At 35.3% G+C, this 18017-nt stretch overlaps 2 protein-coding genes across 2 annotated transcripts in view; one reads left to right on the top strand and one right to left on the bottom strand.

The window, feature by feature from the left end:
• The window catches only part of LRP1B (LDL receptor related protein 1B), a 2306513-nt gene extending 2289706 nt beyond the window's left edge, over positions 1–16807 (bottom strand). The window contains exon 1 of the mRNA XM_036744555.1: positions 16627–16807. Within this exon, the coding sequence (XP_036600450.1) occupies positions 16627–16807 (181 nt within the window). The remainder of the gene's footprint in view (positions 1–16626) is intronic.
• LOC118837593 (60S ribosomal protein L14-like) lies at positions 3182–3888 on the top strand. The gene has a single exon (XM_036744556.1). It carries the CDS (start codon positions 3216–3218, stop codon positions 3846–3848), a length of 633 nt encoding a protein of 210 aa, XP_036600451.1. The 5' UTR covers positions 3182–3215; the 3' UTR covers positions 3849–3888.
• Positions 16808–18017: the final 1210 nt, after the last annotated feature.

Here is an 18017-nt window from a genome sequence, read left to right as displayed (position 1 = left end):
CCAGGCCTGAGAGCTGAAGTTACTTTCCATGATCTCATAGCTAATGAGTGTCAAAAGGAGGGCTTGAAGGCTTATCTTCCTCATGCCCAGGATAGTACTTTATCCACCGCCCCACACTGCCTTTCATGTATGTACAGGCTGCTGGGACATAGTTTGAGGAAAGGTAGACTTTTTAAATGATCTTCAAAATATATTAAGTTCTTACCAAATATATTTATGTGATTATCTTATATATGTAATAAATATGCAATAGATTATGAAATAATAATAGCTAGAATTAATGCAGTACTTTATTATTTGTAGAGCTTTGCACATTATCGCATTTGATCCCCACAGTGACTGTGTGAAGTAGGTATTATTATAGGTATTTATATCTACCAGAAATTACATTTAGTGATTATAGAAATATATTTTGTGAATCTAGTATCTGGTGAAACTTCTCTGGGTATGTGAAGATATGTGTTTTTTAAAAGACTAGTCAGCATTCAAGGTCTAGCTAGATGAATTCCTAAGTGCAACACAATAAAAAAAATCTAAAAATGGTGAACAGAATATTACACACGGTTGGCTCTGGTAAAGTCACAGCTCTCTCCAGAAAAAAACAAAAGATTAAACTTAAACCTATCCCATTTGATCTCAGCATGAAAATTTGCTATTCGTCAGGGACACATCTCTTCACTCCATATTTTCCTTTTGCTTTTTTTTTTCTCTAGCATTCCAATAATCATTGAATCAGCAAACAATGCTGATTCAAGTCTGGTAGCTTTATCTTGCACATGTTGTAATCTATTTCATAAGGCTCCTGGAGGGCTGAAGCTGACAGAAATCATGAGCATAACATTTACTAATCATCATTAAGGGAGTGTGGTTATCTAGATGACTTTCACTGACATTTCTCACCCTAAGTCACAATTGGAGCCAAATCTCTTTAATTCACTATAAAATCATTAAGAACAGTGTGCCTGGGTTGCCTTTCTCACTAACATTTCTTCTTGGATAAGTGGCTGGTGAAGGGAATTTTCTGGATGATCTTTAGAAGGTGGATAAAATGACAAAATTGTCTATCTAGAGCTAAAAGGGACTTCAGAGGCCATTTAAAGCAAGCCCTTCATTTGGCAGTTGAGGAAACTGAGGCTCAGGGAAGTTAATTGACAGTGACCTTCACAAGGTGACAGAGGTCAGTAATCAGCAGAGATACAATTTGAATGTGGGTACTCAAATTCCAAAATTCTTAAGGAAAACTTCCCTTGTTTTCTCCATTCCCCCTCACACAAATGCACTTTCTCCTACTATTTTTAAACCTTTCTCCTGATATTATTTGGTTACACTATATTTTCTAAGGCCCAGAAAGAATATTCTTCCCCCAGACTTGTTAGTGAACTAGTGATCCCACGAAATCTGTTAAGGCTTGAAATTAAAAATCATCTTCTTTGAAGGAGGCTCTGTGGAGTAACATAGAGTCCATTCATCTTGGTGTTAGAAGCCTGGGATTCAAATCTGCTCTATGTCACTTATATGTAAAATTAAAGGCTCATTCATGATACTTTGCCACTACTTTATGGGGTAAGAAGAGAAAGTTATAGCCTGATTCCCAAATTAATGGTTCCTCCCTCCATTCCAGGAAATATATTTGTTCTATATTTATTTTTTGCTTTTTCTTATATGTTTACATGTTATTTCTCACACACAGTACGGTATCTGATGCACAATAGGTATATAATAAGTGGTTGTGGTTGACTTATTTTGAAGTTGAAGCAGCAATATGCTTTTCTCTATGAGATATAGCTGGAGAGATACTGGAAACATTTTATTTTATCTGAAAAGAAAATAAACATGCTAAATGTAATTTTTTTCAAGAATTTCTATGAATTTGGGGAACTGCTACTATCTTCATTAACATGGTGAACTGCATCTTGGCTTAGAAAGGGAGTTAATAATTTAGTTTGGAGTGTGGGGATAGAATCATTATTACTTAATTTCATTCAGAAGACAGTTTTGTTAATCCTCTTGGGTCTTTATCTCTAAATCTGGGTGTGCTCAAGTAATTTCAATGTTTAGGAAAAGAATTTATTTTTAAGAGGCTTTCTTGTCATTGTAAGATTTCTCAGATATCTCACTAGTTTAACTATTATCTGAATAAGCTTTATTTTCCTTGACTTTTTATAAAATGTTCTAACTCTGTCCCAGTGGGTCACAACATCTACTGCCCAAGAATCTCTTATTTTGGCTGACTAGACTCAACTTATGCTTTTTTTTTTCAACTAAAATACTAATAATCTTCCCTGACCCAGCACAATCATGTCCCCACAGTCTCTCTTTGAGGTACAAACAAACAAATAAACTAATAAATAAAGAAATAGAGAAGATAGATGGATAAATAGTAGACACAAATAATAATGAAAGCAGAAATTTGAACGTAACACTTTACTGTATGGTATACAGTTCTAGCTGGTAAACATAAATCATGCCTCATATCCACAATATACAAATAACTCTTCCCATTCCTGCTGTTTTTCAATTATTCAGATCAATTTATTTCCAAACTTTTTGGCACCCCTCTGCTAAAATAGTCAGTAAACCAGTTTATAGCAAGAGGCCACAACTAAATGGTGATGAAAAATCCCATAACTTTGAATATTTTACTAAGGACTTAACTTAGTTAGCTGTGGTTCAGTTCTCATATCCTGTTGCTTATTTAACCTCTTTCTCAGGTACTTATGTAGGACCTTATGCATAATTTTAATTATAGTATTGAAATGTGTTGGAGGGGCATTTTCAAAGAGCTTTCTGACAACAGAAATGAAACATGAGCACTTTAACTTGCTCACAAATTGAATTTGTACACAGACTTCTATAAGATGTCTATGAAAACTGCATGTTCAAATAAGTCCTCTAAAATATATTGGGTTAAATGTTCTTTATCCACACACTACCTTGGCATTTATGGACTTTTAAATATTGATCTTTACTTTTTATCTTCTAAAAATAATCTGACTTTACTGTGAACCTTCTCTTGTTAATAAAGATGTCTTTGAATATAAAAAAAAGGAAATATTTTTTTCAACATCAACTATGGTGATAATTTAACATCTATAAAAGCATAAGTTGAGACTCTACTACGACTGCCGTACGCGCCTGCCGGCGTGGGGCGGGAGCTGCGCTTTGCACGTGCGCAGTCTTCTGCAGGCCCTTCCTTCTCGTTCGGCGCCGCCAACATGGTATTCAAGCGCTATGTGGATATCGGCCGGGTGGCCTACATCTCCTTTGGGCCGCACGCCGGCAAGCTGGTAGCTATTGTGGATGTTATTGACCAGAACAGGGCTTTGGTTGATGGCCCGTGCAGTGGTGTGAGGAGGCAGGCCATGCCATTTAAATGTATGCAACTTACAGACTTCGTGCTCAAGTTCCCCCACAGTGCTCGTCAGAAGTATGTCCGGGCTGCTTGGGAGAAAGAAAAGATCAATACAAAATGGAAAGCCACAAGATGGGCCAAGAAGATCGAAGCCAGAGAGAGGAAAGCTAAGATGACAGATTTTGACCGTTACAAAGTCATGAAGGCTAAGAAAATGAGAAACAGAATTATCAAGCATGAAGTGAAGAAGCTCCAGAAGGCATCCACCCAGAAGGGCTCTCCTAAGAAAGGAGCTGCCCAGAAGGCACTTGCCGCAAAGGTCTCCACCAAGAAGATCCCCTCAAAGAAGGCTGAGGGCCAGAAGGCAGCCCCTTCCCAGAAGGGTCAGAAAGCCTCTGGCCAGAAGGCCCCAGCCAAGAAGGGACCTGCCCAAAAAGGACCTGCCCAGAAGGCAGCCCCTGCCCAGAAAGCAGCTGCTCCAAAGGCCAAAAAATAAGAGGCTGCCAGAAATCAAATAAAGATTTTGCTACACAAAAAAAAAAAAATAAAAAAAATAAAAGCATAAGTTAAATGGAGTTACTACCTTTTTTCTTTGATGCCTTCAATCAGGTCTTCGTGAAGCAAATCCATTCCCAAAAGCACTGAGTGAATTGTTCAGATGCTGCCTAAATGACTTAGGAGATAAAGGCTAAAAACACCAGCTACTTGATCAACATGAGAAGGTGGGGAAGATTCTTAATCAGGAATGTGCCAAACCCGGCAATACTAGCTTCACAACCACATAGGATTTTCTAGAATTGCAAGGGAAGGAATAAAGACTATGTTGAAGATATGAGGAACAGATAGTGAAGCACAGTACTCTGATGGGGCTGAGTCCCACAAGAGCCTGGGACCTCAATTAAATTTCATTCATAGGAGAATATTTCCTGTATGTCCTCTCTATCATTTTATCCATCTCTTTTCTCTGGCTTTTTTTCAGGTTCATTTATATCTATAAAATTCTTTTTACCACTTTCCTCTGATAGATCTTCGAAATACATAATAGAGTGCTAAGAGGTAGGCATACCCACTATCCAGAGGAAGGATTTTGCTCAACAGAAGTGAGGTTAATTTTTAATGTGCATAGCACAGTTCCTGTGCTATGTATAGTAAGTATATGCTAAGTATAATAAGAACCTACTACTGTAAATGCTTGTTGTTGTCATCTATGGTGTTTTCATTTCTTAAATAAGAGTAATCCATGGAACTAACTACACTGAAATCTTCAGACCTGTTTATTAAAACCCGTGGACAGATTATAAAACTGACAGTAGTACCCCTTCCCAGAAAGAGACAGTAGGTTTAATGGAAAGAACTCTCCCCTAGAAGACAGGAATTATCAGCTCCACCACTAAAAAGCTGTATTATTTTTGAGCAAATCATTTCACCCTTCACTAATGCAATTTCTGCATATGAAAAATAAGGAGATTTGACTAGGAGATCTCTAAAGTTCTTTTTTGTAATAATATATAAATTATGACCTTATGGAACCAACAATTTATCTTATGATTTTAGGACTCCAGGGAAACAAAAAGTGACTCCTTCTAACTTTATAAAGTAGAAGAACTATCCTAGATTATCTAGTCCAAATTCTTCATTTTACAAGAGAAAGAGTTGAAATCCAGAAAGGTTAAGTGATTCGTTCATGGGCACAATTCTTATAAGTAGGAGGGTCATGATGTGAATCTTTTTTAACGGCAAATTCATTGCTCCTTTCACTACACCACAGCTACCTCTCAATAAAATAATGACTCATTTATAAATCTATTTAAGGTTTACAAAGTGCTTTGTCCTAGATCCCTACAGAAGAAGAAAATCTAGATTAACAAGGTTCAGTGAGTTGACTAGGTTGTATAACTATCAAATATTACAGCCTTGACTCTGAGTTATTTTTTTTAATCTTAAGTCTAATGTATGTGCCAGAGACAGTGTCCCCATAAAGAAAATTAGGATCAAGAAACAAATGTAACATTATTATAATCTACATAGGAAAAAAAAGAAAAGAAAAGAAAGAAACCATAGTTTTGCTTTTCATTTAGATCTATTATTTCTTCTTTGTCTGAGATGCCTAATGTTGACAATCCCCTCCAGTGATGCAGATTGGCAAGTTGTAGAATTTATAGTATTTGAGAGTTACCTGGGCAGTAAGAAATTGTGTTTTGTCCATTGTCATACAGCTAACATATGTTAGAAAGGGATGTAAACCCAGGTCTTCTTGCCTCCCTAGGAGCCCCTCTCTCAACTATTCCAGAATCTATCTATCTATCTATCTATCTATCTATCTATCTATCTGTCTGTCTGTCTGTCTATCTCTCTGTCTGTCTATTTACCCATATATATGAGTATATGTGTATATACATGCATGTGTTTGTGTATGTGTGTGTGTACACATAAGAGAGAAGAGAGTGACACAGAGACAGAGACAAGATAGACATAGAAAGACTGAGTCTACCTATTTAATCTAGGCTAAAAGAATGGCCACTCATGGACCTGATCCACTAATAATGGACATGACATCTTTGATTTGCATGGTTTTTGACCTGTGTCACTTCTACCACCTCCTTAGGCAGTTCAGTGGCCTTGCATTCTTTGGGGCTCACCATATTGTTATAGGACTTAATGTTGGTACCCAATCAGCTTAGAACACTCTCCTTCAGAAATCCTGAGCTCAAGCAATCTCTCTATCTTAGCTTTTCCAGATTTACAAGTCCATTCTTCCATGACTAGTTTTACACAAACTCCCTCTCTCTCCCTCCCTCCCTCCCTCTCTGTCTCTCTCTCTCTGTCTCTCTCTCTTTCTGCCTTACCATCATACATACACAAACACACACACACGCACACACACACACATGCATATAATTGTGATGAAGAAACCACCCCAGTCATTAAATATGAAAATGGAATTTTCTCCCTGTTTTTTTCCTTCTCCTTGATAAAGTTCATAAATTTAAGGCATTGATTTGATAGCATGATATCATGGCATTCAGTCTATGTGAAAAGGAAACATCATCAAATTTTTTCATCCCTAAAACATGGAAAACAGTAACTTCTCTACCAGTTTCAAGAGGTTGTTGAGAACTTCCACTTGGATAATACAAATAAAAACATTTTGAAAAGAATGAAGCACTGGACAAATGCAAGGTGATGTTGCAGCTGTTGTTATCAAGATTATTGCTAATTTATTGCTAATGATTACTCTTCTCAAAAGAATCCATAGGGGGCTTGAAATAGTGTCTGTAGCAGTGTGAAGGTACTAAAGTCAGAGACCAGATTAACAAATATACAAAATGGAAGCTTTGTGACCTGTCTGAACCTTAGATTCATTCAGGACATTGCAAGTTTAAAATGTGCTAACATTTTGGTTGCTTTACTTTAAAAATTAATTTCAAAATGTTTGACAATATGGTTAAGAAATGGAAGTATGAACAAAATGAACAGCAGAGGATATTCAGAATAATCTACACTAATGCTAAACAAGAAGACTGAGTTCTAATTCTACCTTTAATTAACTGTTGGTGATATACCCTGTAAACTTCTTCATCAATGTTCAGCTTTTTTACCCCTTTGTAGGGTGGAGTTTTACTGCCATCATTTCATGCATCTAATATTTATGCTGATCATCTTGCTGTATGTATGTAGCAGAAGTTTGTACTACTTACTCATCTTCAGTAGAGTGCGTGTTTTGAGATGCTGGTCTTCATCTCTCTTATAATTAGAATGATAAATCTTTTGTAGATGACTCCCCAAGTTCAATCTGTGGCAAAACTAACTTGAACAAGAAGGACTCATGTCAAAGACTTTGTCATAGTCACTGTACCCTAATCATCTATTCAAATCTGTCACAGACTAATGATGCAGCTACTCCTAAAAAAACACAAAGATAAATAATAGTTAAATTTACTAATACTTCTACTTTCATTATCTATTCTGAAAAAATATATTAGGCAGTTAATTTCAATTCAACAAACATTTATTAAGCATCTATTATGTGTAAGTCACTATATTAGACACTATGTATTAAAAAACAACATTGACAGTTCCTGCCCTCAGAAATCTTACGTTCTGCAGTGTGTGTGCTTGTGTGTATGTGCACATCTTCATACTAATAACCAAATAGATGTTTAATTTGAAAGTGGAGAAAGTACTAACAAAGAGGGAAAGGGGGAAGGAATTAGGAAAGTCCATTTATATATGGGATTTCTGCATGATTGCAGGGATTCCAAAGATGGAACACTGAGCTCCAGGATTACTTCTCAATTAAGAAAAGTGGTGGAGAATGACAGAGTTTTTTTAAAGAATCTTTAAATGAAGAGAATTTAAACTTCAATTATCTAGATATTTTATATAAAACTTCATTTTCTTAACAGTATATCTCAGGTACCTCAACACCTTTATCTGTGTGAGTGGAAAGCCTTGGTACAGTATCCATGTCAACTTTTATTCCCATGGACTCTTTGTCCTTATTTGCACTCTAGAATTACAGCACAGTCATCATCTCTTAAGGAGGAGATCACCCCCAAATTATCAGCTCATGAAGATTATGCTTATTATATTTTTCTTATAATTTACTCATATCCCAGTGTTCCTCAAAGCAACATAATTATAGCACCATCTTTTTACCCCCTCCTTTTTAGTTTTCTTTGTTCAATTCAAGAAGAAAGGGCAAAACTTACAAATTGTCATTAAAGAAAAACTCAGCAGTTGTAAAATTCTCAAGGAATTATGTATTCTTATTTCTAAAGTCAAGCAGTCTTGTAAAGCTAGAAGATAAGTCGAAGAAATGTGAAAAAGTTGGGAAGGAATGTCCTATTGATACTAAGAATGAAACAAGAGATGATCTGTGTTGATACCTTGATCTTACCCAAAAAAGAAACGTATTCTTTCTGTCAAAATGAGGCCGTATTTCAACAATACCCCTCTTCAGTTTGAAGACTAAGCCATTCAGGACAATGAGGTGTATGTAACTTAGGCAGAGATGTCCAACTGATAATAAGAATGCATTGCAAGATAAAATATAATACATGGTTCTTACCAAGGCAAACTTTCTTCTTCACGCAGTTTATGCTATTTAACTAAGTTGGAAGAAATAGCATCTGAAAAGTATTTCACTTAAGGTGATGTGCTAAAAAGAAAAGAGCTATATTATGCTTCAGGAATGCATATGTACACATCTAAATATAACTATATTTTAAGAGTAGGTCAGGAAACAGTGAAATTACACAGAAAGAAATATGTTCAAATATTGAAAGAGCCTGTTAATTTTTCATATTTTGATCAGTGATGAAGCTTTTTAAAAATAGATAATATACAGAATGGGGCATAGTCATTTCAAGAGAAATTCTGAATTTTCAGAAATTAGTAAATAAAGATAGAGTATCATTCAAACACAGTCATGCCAGCTAAGTATTTTGGCAAATGATGTTTTTGAGATATTAAATGGGTCTGAATTTAAGGGAAACATAACAACTAGATGGACCCACATATTGAATCTTGTGGTGCTATGTTCATCATAATTAGGCACATTCAAAATATTTTGATAAATTTACATATAAACTAATTGTTATTTATTAAGTAGCACAATGAAATTCCTTGTCATTCATTCTATCATTTCTATGACTTATTCTCTAAGCTGAATTAAGAGCAAATCTGAATTTTTATAGTATATTTACTTTTCATTAAAAATTGAAAAGGTTAAATTAAAACCAATTAAAACTATAGAATATGTATATAAATTATAAACACTTTTTCCCAAGTCTAATAACTAATAGAACAATAGACCAAACAGTACAACAAAACTGAGAGAGTACAGGCCTTAAAATCAGGAAGAACTGGGTTCAAGTAGTGCCTCTAACACATCCTAACTTCATCACATGCTCAGACTTTATGTCTCCAACTAAAATGATATGTTACAGATACATTGACCATCTGCATTGGTAGAAGTCCCCATAACAACAGTTCCCCACAAATACATTACTAGTCTGGACCAAAACAAATACACAAGCAAGAAAAAAAAATCCCCCTCTTCCCTAAAAAAGAAAAATAAACACTAATACATGCAGATTAGAAACGTTTGTTCTAAGTTAATCTAAGATCAAAGCCAATATTAAGTGAAATTAATACTAATAAATTCAAGTTACCTCATACATTAGTGATTGTCAAAAGGCAAAATATTTGATTTTATAACAAAGTCTGAAAAACAAGAAGTCATATTAGGATAGCAGATGATTTCTTCATGAAATATGTTTTCAAGATGTCTCTACATGTATGTTAAATTTTGTATGAATTGAATGTTTACTAACTAGCACCTTGAAAATTAAAAAAAAACAACCATTTCAATCCAATAATATATTGTTAAGAAGTTAATACAAATCAAAACAAACATGTTTGTAGATAAGTCATACATTAATAAACGTGTGATGGAATTGAAAGAACATAGGACAAGGAGTTAAAAGTAGTCCTGGCTGGATCACCAAGACATCTGTGTGTCCTTGGGAAAGTCAACCATTCTGAGCCTCTATTTCCTCATCTAAAATTGGTAATGTTGATAACTTCCTTGCTTACCTTAGTGGGTTATTTTGATAATCAAATGAGAAACTGTATGTGAGAGAAGTTTGGGAAATAATAAAAAAAAGAAAGTTTTTAGTAGTATGTTGAAAATAACTGCCCATGTTTGTCATAATTGAACTCCTGATTGCATCTGAAAAGTAATAAGGTTTCACTATGCTACTGGAGAGAAGGAAGCACTTTTGTTTTTATTGAAGAGGAAGAGATATCAGGTTAAATCCATTGGCATAGAATATAGTAGGAAGAATTACACAGAATAATCATAGAATGGTTAAAATATGTATTTGCCTACATATTGTTGGGCAAATATCTTCAACCTCTCTGGGTCATGATTTCTTTGGTTTTCTCATCTACAAAATGAAGTTGTACTGGATCACTTTTGAGATTTTTTTTCTAGCTTTAAATCTATGTAATGTATGAAATTTCCTCCATGGTCATCTCTAATATGGTTTATGCATTCTTTTGATGCTTTTAAAGAACTTTATAAAATTTTCCTCTCAACAACAGCAACCAAGAGCAGTGGAGATAATATTAAGAATATTATGTCAGATAATGAAGTTTTATATACAAAATCACTTCTAAAACTTTGTATTTTTTAATAAGCACAGTCCACCTTGAAATTGGGGAACTGGTACCATAGGTACGTTGCTCATTCGTATGTCAAGAATTTTCATTGATATTTTAAAATTATTCAGACTTCATTTTTTTCAAAAAGTCCTCAGCTTACTTTTTATTTTTTTATAGTATTTAACATCTAGAGATAATAAATACCTTCTTGGGAAAATAAAATACTTAGGGAAATAAAATGACATTCTTTTTTACAAAACAAAACAATTGGGAAATGTCATGATGACCTGGTGACTGTTACCTTTATGAGTGTTGTTACTTTCATTATCTCTGTTTAATAGCAGGGTAGAGAGTTTTATATCTGTGTTCAGGTACCTCAGTAATAAAATGTTCAAACAGTTTTAGTCTCCATCATGAAGAGAAGAATGTTTATTTTCTGACAAGTTCAATTAAGAAAACTTTTTTTGCTTGTTTGTTTAATGAAAGCAGGTAGGAACCACAGGTTTTTGAGCTGTAAGGGATCTTAGAAACCATCTAATCCAATTACTTGATTGTACAGGTGAGCACCAGCTAAGGCCCATAGAGGTTAAGTGACCTGTGTGAGGTTTTTTTTTTCTTTTCTTTTGGAAGTTCTATTTTTCTTCACTCTCTCTTCCCAATCCAAGGCAGGTTTTGACACAGTTCTGAGAGAAAAACTGGTGTTCTATTTCCTTGGGAGATAATGGTGAAGCTACAGAAAGGACTAAAAAACTTATACAGAGCACAATCATTGAATGATAAGCACATTCTAAGGGACTTATTTGACTTCACAGTTTCATCAGTGCTATAATCAGAAGGAAAAATGAACATGGGCATTAAATTATATATATATATATATATATATATGTGTGTGTGTACATATATACACACACATATATGCACATATGTATGACTATATGTGTATACATACATGTATATGTGTATGTGTGTTATATGCACATCATAAATTTAAATATAACAAGAATATCACATTTTAAAATTCCATTATGGCAAACTATTTTGTTGCATTGAAATATTAATGTATATATTACAATTTGAAATAAATTGCCTATCTTTTGAAGTGTTATTTATATAGTCTGTATTGAAAAAGTGAATGTGTAACAAGATTTTATCTCTATGTTATAAAAAGAATATACCTTTCTATAATTCCAAATTACAGAAAGTCTAGGAGAGCCAAGCTTTTCATGACAAAAAACACCTATATGTTTTCCAGAATGTTGGCCACAGAACGTGACTCAAGCAGAAAGAAAGAAAGAAAGAGAAAGAAAGAAAGAAAGAGAAAGAAAGAAAGAAAGAAAGAAAGAAAGAAAGAAAGAAAGAAAGAAAGAAAGAAAGAAAGAAAGAAAGAAAGAAGGAAAGAAAGAAAGAAAGAAGGAAGGAAAGAAACAGAAGGAAGGAAAGAAGGAAGGAAGGAATCAAGGAAGGAATGAAGGAATGAAGGAAAGAAGGAAGGAAGGAAGGAAAGAAGGAAGGAAGGAAAAATGGCTATATATGTAATGTTAGAGGTAGTCTTATTTAAGTGGGAAATTATAAGTATTAACTGATGACATCATGTTGGCACAGCATATGTGGTTCTTAGTATAAATTCCTCTATTCTCTTTGAATGTGTCTATCTGGAATGAAGACTTTGACTTCCTTTGAAAAAAGGATTGTTTTGACAGAGAGACACAAAGATAGATTTATTTATCAATACTTCTAGTTTGCACTGTTACATACACAATCCACTATCACCAGAAAAACAGCTGGAGTTGGGAAAGTAATAGATGGATACATTTCACACTACATGCAAGTATTGATAATAGAAACATAAATAAAATGAAAACAAAGATTATGCTGTTTGAAGATATTAAATGTTTCACCTAATATCCTATAGTCATTTAAAGGGCTAAGTTACATTTCTGTATACTCAAAAATATAACTTTAAATGGAATCTACCTTGATAGAACCCCAGGATGAGAAAATACAGTAGGCTATAAGACAATAAAATTGTTCTCAGGATGTTTGTTCTATTTTGCCCAAGATATTTTACAGACTAAGAAGAGTTTCACAGTTTCTACTTAAATGGTATGTAGCATTCAAAAGGCAGCATTTCTTTCTAAGTATACCATGACATTTTTTTCCAGATCTGGACCCCACACTCTTAAGATTATTATTTGAGACCACTTGAATTTTTAAGCTTCTCTCAACCAATGCCACAGCTGGTTAAAATGTAATCACGCTAAAATGTGCCTGTATATTTTTCACCCATAAAGCTTTATTTATATTTAACTATGTTTGTAGGGGAGTATCATCAAATGATCATGGCTCTGCAAAGTTTCTCAAGTGATTTTGATTGCAAAGTTAGATCAAAATCACAGTTATTTTATTTTTAGAAGTGGCCCTTTTGTCCATAAAAACTTTTCCTTATCTCCAACAAACTTCTTTTTTATTTTATTCCATTCTTTCCCAACCCTATCTTTTTTCTTGGTGTTGTCTTGTTCCCCACCCCAGCCATTATACTTCCAATCATTAACATTCTTTCAATTTTCTTTCCCTTCCCAGTTTCTCTTTACTTGGTTATCCAGTTTAATATACATGGTATCAGAAGAGACCGAGGCAAAGCACTGAGAAGCTCTAGAGTCTAAACTAATAAGAGGATATCTAACAAGTTTAAAACCATGTAAGACAACACTATATACATGTATATGAATTTCTAGATCATTCTCCTGGGTGCAATCAGGGAGAGAAAAAGAATCCAAGTAGTAACTAGGCTTTGGCATACACATGGAAAGCTTTTCTTCAATGTTTTTCTCTTTCATAGAATAAAATATCGAAAAGTTAGAAGCAATAATTTTGAAATGTGCTTTCCAAACATCATGAGACCTGAGAACTGAATATATAGTAGTGGAACCTTCCTCAGCATCTTTTCTTTCTAGAACAATGACATTTTAAAACATGATGCCTTTTAAGTCTTAATTTTAATCAAACAATGTTTTGATATGATATGACATTATGGAATGATGAATTGGTTGATTCTAAGTGAAACTGATTTATTCATCTCTTTTGGCTGGTATGATTTACAATGATGTTGCCTCTTTAAGAAGTGATGTCCTCTAACCAAATTTGACAAAAAAGCAATATTTCTTTTTTGTTCAATATAACCCTTCATTAAAACCCACATAATTGGGAAAAAAGTAAACACAAATCTTAAAATAGAAGAGAGGTTAATAAGTACAACTGTGACACAGAATTTCAAGTACAGCTTTATAAGATATCAGAACTCATGCTCACAAATGTGCAGAGTGACTGAGCAAAACATTAGATTGACAGTAATGTTGACATTTCTTTTCAATCTAAAAAAAAGTTTAGTAAACCGGCCATTGACCAACATATATTCAGAGAGCATGAAAAAGACTACAAATTCTCTGGTGTAAAGCTATCTCATTGAAAGCCCATGGGTATTTCAGGAATATACAGGTGTCTGATCTGTTCCTAAAGGGCAATGAACATAATAAGCCTGTTCAATAAGTTATAACTCATTAACCTCTTTCTTGGGTCTGTCTTCCTATAGCTTCAGGTTTTCTCTGTGCCATATGTCATGCTGAAATTGGACTATCTGTCCCTTTAAAACCAGCCAGATTTCTCCTTTCCACTACATATGACCTGTTCTCTTTTGTTCTAATAGCTGGTAGTGATACTTTGGGTTCTTTTTTTTACAGGTTTAGGAACTCAAGTATAGCAGATAACCATGGCAAAATAATCAATCCTTGACCATTTTACTTATTCAAATGAATTTGACTCACCTATACAATGGTACAATGTTTGGCTTGTAGACAAAAATGACAGGTTGTTTAAACATCAAATCAGTACATGAACTATAGAGGTATAAATAATAATGTATCATGTATATCTCTCTTAGCTACAGAGCTAACCTACTTATACACATATACACATACATACACACATATGTTTATATACTATATCTGTGTATATATGTGTGTATGTATATCAAACTTTCATGGGTGCACAAATACACATATAAACATAAATGCAAAAATATCCAAAGCTTTAGTTTCACACATAAAAGAAAGCCCTTAACTTTCTTAGTCCACAGTTCAGAAGAAACTAGATGGATTGGAGCTCAACATGCTTAACTTATTTTTTTTATTAATTCTTGATCTCCATAGACATTTATTCCCATCACCCTGGAAACAGCCGTATTCTCATAAACACTAAAAGACCAAAATTCCTGATCTCAATGAGGCTGAGCCTTTCTCAATGTGAGACTCAAACATAAACAGTCCAACAGTGATGGTCTACTAATGCCACTCTTTTTGTTTTAGAAGACAGAATTTGGAGTGAGAAAACAAACAAACTTCATTACAATGCTTAGCTTTGGCCTTACTTTGAATAGATTTCCTAAGAAAAGTAGATGCCTGATCTTCACAATTTTAAACATTACTTTCAGGTAACAGCCATGTGTCGCTATCCTCATTAGCACATTAGTGTCCTGTTTCCAAATCAACTCCAAAACAAGTTAAAACAAGTTCAGAAGTAATCTGTCAAAGGCTATAGTCTAGAGATGGCATAATTTGCAATAAGTGGCAGAGATTTTTTAAAAATAAAAAATTATTATTAGCAGATGTAAAACAACATGCCATGAGTCCTGAAGGAATGCATACTAAACTCACTACTGGGCACAGTAAATGTTATGTGTGGATATGCTATAAACTATATAAGCTTTGGATGCTAACAGCAGGTTGGATAGGACCATCACAATTAATGCCTGTGTTCTTTCTTATAATGAAGCAATAATTTTTAGTCAATGCATAATTGCTTTCATATAAACACAGTTATTAGATCACTCAATGCTACATTTTTCCTTTTTCCTTGCCATTGGTGTATAGTTAATCTCTTTTTTCTAATTAAACAAAAAGCCTCACTATTATCAGTCAACATGAGATCAGTTTAATGATAAAGCTTTAGATTTATAAATTACCCTACTCTGCAACTTTATAGATAGCCACTACTATTACAAACACTCCCAAACATGCTGCTTGCTTAATTTTTCACTCTACTTCTATTGCCAAAGGTAATCAAACTTCCACAAAGATTCTTGGCTTTCCAGATAGAAAGTTTTGCAGAATCCACCTTTATCCTGATCTCATTTCCCCTCCCCCTTGAAACTTGGACTACTCATAGGCTATTGGGATCTAAAGCAAGAACAAAATGCCAGACAGGAAAGCCACTGCACTACCCAGTAAGTTTGGCATCTCAAGGTAATAGAGAGGCTGTGTTGCCAAGCTCCGACCTACGAAAAGGGGGATCCGAAGTTTAGGACCCATTCTGGTGGTGCTTTTGCCCCAGCTGGTCTTGAAGAGCAATTGCTCCCTATCTTGGAGACATAAATCTCGCTGGGAAGTCTGTTCCACTAACACTGCAGGAAAGGACGGGAGGCTGTCATCACCCCCACCCCCACCCCCACCCCCCGCTTTTTTTTTTTCCTTTCCATAAAGGTTGGTTGCAGCAGGTAAGGAAGTTCAATGTAGTGATAAGTTGAGAAGGGAAGCGCACAGAAGCGCCTAACGCAGAGGCTGGAAAGCCCTCAGACTTGCAGTGCACCGGGATCTCTTAGCAAAAGCAGGGAGAGTAGCTTCTTTAAGACGCGGAAATCTGATGCTAACATCTGCAGCGTTCGGGTGCACGGGTGGCAACGAGCTGCGAGGTCCAAACGCTTTCAACTGGGCGAAATCAGAGACGTTAAAAAAAAGGCAAATAAAAAAACCTTAAAAAAAAGACTTCTAGAGCTTCATGCCTCGGACACCTGGTTTTGAAACCCCCATCATAGGGAGGGGGGAAAGGGGGGAGGAAGGAAGAAAAAAAAAGAAAAGGAAAAAACAGAGACATTAAAAAAAAAACAAAACAAAAAAACGAAAACTGTGCACCTTAGTATACCGCGTCCCGTGCAGTAGGGTTGCAGGACCCAAGTTTCCCAATCACTTCTTCCCTAGCCATAGACTAGTAGGAAAGCCGGGCGAGAGACCCGGAGAGAAGAGGAGGAAATCGTAATAAAGTATTCTCCTTACCTCGATCGGCTCCCACGGTCAGCACCTTAGCAATAGGCAATAATCCCGAGATTGTGACTAAGGCTAAGAGAAACTCAGACATTGTTGTTGCCGGGTAAGGCAGCCTGCGCTCAGGGTTGCTTGGCTGCACTCTCGGCCAGGCAGCGGCAGCAGCACTGAGCCCGGAATGGAGCAGCGTCATTTACAAATGTCACTGGAAATTCTTCTGCTAAATGAGCCCAGCCCGTCTGCCTTCTCCCTGCCTTCAGCAGGATTTGGAAGGTGTATGGATGTGTGTGTATGTGTGTGTGTGTGTGTGTGTGTGTGTGTGTGTGTGTATCTGTATGTGTATGTGTGTGTGTGAAAGAGAGAGGAGTGTGTGTGTGTGTGCGTGTGTGAGCCGCTTGTGTGTCTTGACTTTTCAATGCAGAGTACGTCTGATCTTACATCACGCAAGAGGGGCAGTGAGAGATGCCAGAGGATGGGAATTCACTGATTAATCACAGAATCTACCATACACCCCGTTGCTGTCCACATAAATCACATCTATTACTTAGTAAGAGGCATTTAACACAACAGGAAAATACCACCGCAAACTGAAAGCACTACAAATCACAATTATTCGCGTCTCCTTGAAGGGAAAGTAACTCCACGCCGTTCTATGGGGATTTGGGTATTTAGAAAAGGGGGAAATTTCTGCATTGGATTGAGCAAGCCAGCCTCTCCGCTCCACATTTAGCAGCCAGCTCGGAATTATCAGCTAGATCATTCAGAGGCTCTCTCTTCTGGAAGTAGATCTGTCTCCCTTTCTCTAGGGGAAGCGTCATTCTTGAAAAGGAGGAGCAGTAAGCTGAGTAACTTAAGCCTGCTCTTAGGCAAATGGTTTCCTTTGCTAAAGAAGTAATTAAAACGCTTTGTAAAATACATTTTTAACTTTTATCTCCAATTAGCCCTATGGGTAGAGAGGCATAATTCAGTGACTCAGCAAAAAAAAAAAAAATATATATATATATACATATATATATAAAGTGTATATATATATATATATACATATATGTGTGTGTGTCTATACGGGTCATTAATTATTGTTTAATGGTATGAACATAGAACCAGCAGTCTATTGGTTTCTATAAATAAGCAATAGTCAAAGAATTGACAAGGATCATTTGGCATTGTGTTTATCTTTTTTTTTAAAGACAATCCCATGATCCAAACTATTCCCTTTTCAATATATTTTATTTCATTATATCAGTGATTTTTTTTTATTTTCCATAAGTTTCATAAAAGTGAGTCATCAGAATATTAAGCGCTGATATAATTAACTCTTAAATGTACAGTGGGCCTTGGAAGTATGTAGATGATTATCTAAACTATCCAGATTTTAGACTTCTTTATGTTAACTGAGCAAGAGG

The sequence above is a fragment of the Trichosurus vulpecula genome, chromosome 2 (genome assembly GCF_011100635.1).
Source record: "Trichosurus vulpecula isolate mTriVul1 chromosome 2, mTriVul1.pri, whole genome shotgun sequence".
NCBI classification, from domain to species: Eukaryota; Metazoa; Chordata; class Mammalia; order Diprotodontia; family Phalangeridae; genus Trichosurus; species Trichosurus vulpecula.
This window is presented reverse-complemented; position numbering and strand designations above follow the sequence as displayed.

Bases quoted from the DNA above. Each gene is read 5' to 3' on its own strand.
- LOC118837593 (XM_036744556.1), top strand. From the start codon at position 3,216: ATGGTATTCAAGCGCTATGTGGATATCGGCCGGGTGGCCTACATCTCC.